At 45.2% G+C, this 5,071-nt stretch overlaps 1 protein-coding gene across 1 annotated transcript; it reads left to right on the forward strand.

Annotated features, from left to right (window-relative positions):
• Nucleotides 1-4,480: 4,480 nt before the first annotated feature.
• On the forward strand, nucleotides 4,481-4,729 carry CTXN2 (cortexin 2). The gene has a single exon (XM_010159368.1). It carries the CDS (start codon nucleotides 4,481-4,483, stop codon nucleotides 4,727-4,729), a length of 249 nt encoding a protein of 82 aa, XP_010157670.1.
• Nucleotides 4,730-5,071: the final 342 nt, after the last annotated feature.

The following is a 5,071-nucleotide window of genomic DNA, read 5'->3' on the forward strand; positions in this document are numbered from 1 at the left end:
GCGAGCGCCCACAGCAACAATTGCTCTGCGGGCGCCCGGCCTCCCGCAGCGCCCATCCCCGGGGACGCGGGCAACGCTTTCTCCACCTTCCCAAGTTGAGGGCCATGCTATTGAACGCTTTATTTCCCTGCCTCTCCGTCTTACCCTAATCCAGACCACGTACGTGAATTCACAGCGCAGGAGCTCCTGTTCAATGGAGACTCCAGGCTTGTGTCTTTACTAAGGATAAAACCTCATTTCTGCAATTTGCTGCATGTCCAAAGGCTGCAAGTGTCACTGCCCGGCTGCTGCTGTGCGGGGGGAATGCCGTTCATGGGGAAAAGTGTTGCCTACACCCCGAGTTAGGCACTGCTTTTGCAGCACGGTGGTTTTGTGGGGCTTCGCTGTGGTCGCAGAGCAGTTAGCCTTGCTTTCTTTTGCTGGGCATCTGCGCCCTGGCCTTCCTACCCTACACCTGCCTCTACATTGTCTTAGAAACCTTACCCCGAAGAGACAGGCTTCACCCCAGCAATTTAGGGGTGCACCTGAGCATGACAGGTCGGCGATGTGGTCACAGAGATGGTTTTGCAGCATTTCTGGCCACGTGTCGTTAACTCGGGCAGCTCAGACCTTTTGGAGAATTCCAAATTCACGCTGATTTCTATTTTATTAGGGCTTCTTCATTGCTAATCCTTTCACCCTACTGCCTCCTGTGCCCAATTCCTGGAATAGCATTCCTGGAATACAGTTCTGTTTCCTTGACCAGATAGTTAAGTGCACACAAGGTGCTTTGCAAAGTCCCAGAGGATGCCTGTTCACGTCCCTAACCACACCTGCACCTTTTCAATTCAGGCTTGCCGTCACAAACCCCGGGACTGAAGCTATTTGAAGTACTTTCAGAATAAGCAGATCCATGATCCAGCAGCTGGGCTGCAGACATCCAAGGGGAGAACAGATGGCAACCAGTTTAGTCCACTTCGTTACACACTGTCGCTTATAAAGTGAGTTTTTAGGCACCTGAGGCTTAATCACGCCAAGAGGTTGAATACTCCCAGCCTGAGCAGACATTAAAGGTACTCACTTCCAGTGCTGAAGCCATTCAAAAACCCTGGAGGGGGTTCTGTGAGGGAAGGACTGAACCCCAAACACAAGGAAGATCAGTGAGGAAGTATTTAACACTTCCTGGCTACTTTCTTAATCTTCTCAGTATCTCTGAAAACCTGAGGGTGAAGGCTAGGGCTGAAAAAAGTGACACCCAAACCACCACAGAGCTGGGATCTTCAGTCCACACCAAACATCAGCAGAGTTGGGCTGGTGATGATGCTAGAATAAGAATTTCAGCATCTTTCATCCAGCTGCCTCCTAATACTTAGTGCCCATGGTGTTCCCCTTCACCCTCTGTAGGTGCAGCCAGCACCCCCAGCCCATACCTCTGTTCTCCTTACCTCCGCAGTCTATGAGCTAAGCTGGTTTCCTCATTTTTATTTTCTCTAGGACTCGGTTTCTTCTGGCCTCACAAGGGCCTCCAATGGCCTTTTATGTCACAGCAGGATGTTAAGGAGCCTTTCTTTATGCCAGTGTTTTTATACGGGCAATGAATCAAAGGATGAGTAGAGTCTTGACCTACAAAAAAGAGTCAGGGGAGATCAGCCTGAGGCCAGCCTCTACAAAATGACTCTGCAGATGTGAAGTGATATAATGCCTGTCCCCATCATACTGCCCTAAAGGTTATCATCAAGGATTCTTGGACCCAGGCCATGTTAGTTAGTATTCAGAGTCTCCTGACTCACGACTTGACACACACGCTGCAGCAAAGCAAATGAAAGGTGATCTGACTGACTGGGAGAGGACATCTAACCTGCACGCAGCGCTAAAAGGTGAAAACCATGAAAAGGCACGCAGGGCCAGGCTTGGTACCACAGCTTTGGGGATACATAATTAGAGCAAAACGTTCAGGGAACTTCAAGGCTTCAATTACAATTCCTGAAATTCAGGACAAGAGAAGAACACAAAGCTGCATATTAGAGCTTCCGAGAACCAATTCCCCCCAAGCAAGATGCCCACTCTTTTCTCAGGCAGGTGTTTCAGCCAAACTCTTGCCAACTAAGATACCCATTTCCTATCGCTCCGTGTTTCAGTCAGGCTTTGCACAGAGATCTGTCCCACAATGCCTCCTGACAAGCACATCATGTACAAACAAATCCCACTAATTCCAGTGTGTAACCTGCAAAATCAGTAAGACTGAAAGTCATATTCTGTGCTGAAGAAATGTCACCTCAAACGCAGACGTATTTCTCTGGGCTCAGCTCAAATGCAGGGTTCTCCATGGCCAGCCTATCCCTAAGGTTTCTCCCCATGTCTTTAAAGATAGCAATCGGGGGGTTTGGGTCTGGCTTTCCCCAGGTAGTGTCTACCTATCGTTTTCCCATATAAGCCTTTAATTTAATTTTTACAGTCCAGTGTCCTAGGACTTTTGCAAGGTAATTTTTTTCCTTGACTGGCTTTTCTTCAAATCAACTGATTTGTGACACTAATTTGTGATATTGAACCTTCTGTGATTTTTTTTTTTCCATACATAAGGTCAAACTTAATAGAAAAATTGGAAGTATGCCCAGTGAAAGTCCGTACAGCAGGTGGGCTTTATCTATGATATATTTTCAGAAAATAAATACTGATGTTGACATTACTTCTAATTCCCATAGGCTCTATCTGCATCTTTTCTCTAACTTAACAGGAATTAAAGCAGCATGACCCAAAGACCTGAATATCATTCAAAACAAGGAAGAATCTCATACACAGCCCTGTAGAATAAACAGAACAGTGGCAGTTGGGCTCTGGCTAATGTGTAAAGACTGTAATAGGAAACTGTATTATTTAATACCTACTGTATTGAGGGCTATTGAGAAAAGAAAGAGACTTGCCCTTTTAATCCTTGCTTTAAAATTTTCATTCTTTAGGATAATATTCAAATATCCCACAAATTCTGAAGTGAGAAAGGAGACAGTGAACAAGACAAAAGCTCTGTCCATTGCCGTCTTCTCAGGGATACCAAATCTTATTTTCACTTTTTCTGTTGTTATTAATGGTAGGCTGGCTCAGGCCATGGCTACTGTCAGCCGTGGCTGCAGTACGGAGCGGAGATGCTGGAGCTGCCTCCAGACTGGCTAGCAGCGCAGGTACCTGAAGCAGGGTAGCCATGGCAGCACAGAGCTCCGAGTGGCCTAATTACTCTGCCAAGAAATAAATGGATGCTGGGAATTCCCTAAGGGGAAAGACGGTTGAATTGTTAACAAAACGAGTTCTCCCCTGAGGTAAGTTAGTTAAATAGGTGTTAACAAGAGCCAAAAATCCTCAAGCTCCAACCTTGGAATAAAACTGCCTTTGTCCTTTGGCACTTCCGATGTCCCAGTCCTTCCAATTCTCCTGCTGTCCATAGAGACAAAAGAAAGACGGGATTTCAACATCTGATGGAAAACCTAAACTAAATCAAAACGACTCCCACCCCCAACTAAAATCTAGACATAAGATCACCTTAAAAAGCCAAAAGTCACTCCTGGCTGGAAACAGACAGAGCTGTCCTGGTGGCAATGGCAGGGCAGAGATGCTCAAGCATCCTCCCTCCATAGGACACACATCAGGGTCAGAACCTGAGCTCCACGAGGAGCATGTTCAGACCCAGTCTTTCCTCTGCATGTAAAAATGGCAGGATAGGTGTGTATTTAATAGGGAAGGCCAAGGAGAAGAAACAAAAGAAAGTAAGATGAAGGGGAAGGGAATTTACTTCTGTTACCTCCAACCAATCTTTCCTCATACACAGGAGAGGACACTTGACTATAGAGGAAGGTGAAGGGGCAACTTTACCAATATGCTCACTTTCTTACAAGCTCAAAATGCACACAGCATTTTTTCCTCAGTATGGAGCCCAAGACTTCACTAAAACTGCACACGCGATGTTTTATTTTGCAAGTTGGATCTAGTAATTTGGATTTATAAGCTAAATTAGACAAGCAAAATCCATGTAATTTGGGTGAAATTCCCTTTGAGGTCAATGTGAGTTTAACTAGATGAAGGGCAGAGGTGTAAAGCCATTTCAGACAACATACTGGTTTATCCAGGTGGAGACCTTGGTGAGTATTGCCAAATCAGAATCTGTAAGCTTGTGCCCAGCCCGAGAAAATGCTGTTTGCAACAGCCATGTGCTGAAATTGCTCTGTTTTGAGGAGAAAGGCAGAAAATGGTGAGTTTGCTGCCTCATAACAGAGGCCAGTGAGTGGATGGTGTGTAGAGGCTAAAAGTTTCAATTCTATCACATTAATTTGGATGTGAAAAAACAATGGGACACTACTAAAATCCAAGCTGGTTTTCATTACCAAATGTTCACATGCTACAGCTCAGATATGCACACCCCACACAGACCTAACCAAACTGACTCTGCTTGTCTGTGCAGGTGAAGAAGCAATAGAGGTGAAAATCCCGCAGAGTCGCCAGGATGTGATGCCCAATGATGAGCAGTAATTACTGCAGCAACGCTTCAGCCAGCATGAGTGTCAACGAAATGTCCGCCTTCCCTCTGACTTTAGAGCAAAAAACTGGCTTTGCCTTTGTGGGGATTTTGTGCGTCTTCTTGGGACTTCTAATTATCAGATGCTTCAAAATCTTGCTAGACCCCTATAGCAGTATGCCTTCTTCTACGTGGGAAGATGAAGTTGAGGGGTTGGATAAAGGAACGTTTGAATATGCCCTTGCATGAAAACTCACAGAATATCCTGCCTTAAAGTTGATGTTGATTTCATTTTGGAAACCAACGGTTGTTACGTTTGTTGTACATACCTGCATTTTGGAGATATGTTGGTGGCATCCATTTTGTTAAATAAATATTTGTCGCAAACTCGAAAGGCGCTTCATGTGTGCAACTTGCTGTGGTCCTCTGCAAACAGTGTGTAGCTCACATGACAGTAGTTTCTGAATAGGTCTCCCTTCTCCTGTTTGACAGCAACAGAAAGTCAAACACAATCGGTGGAAGGGAAACAACCATCATTAAGGCAATTTTTGATTCTACAAACATCCAGCAATACAAAATATATTACCTGCT

The sequence above is a fragment of the Eurypyga helias genome, unplaced genomic scaffold (genome assembly GCF_000690775.1).
Source record: "Eurypyga helias isolate BGI_N326 unplaced genomic scaffold, ASM69077v1 scaffold19099, whole genome shotgun sequence".
NCBI classification, from domain to species: domain Eukaryota; kingdom Metazoa; phylum Chordata; class Aves; order Eurypygiformes; family Eurypygidae; genus Eurypyga; species Eurypyga helias.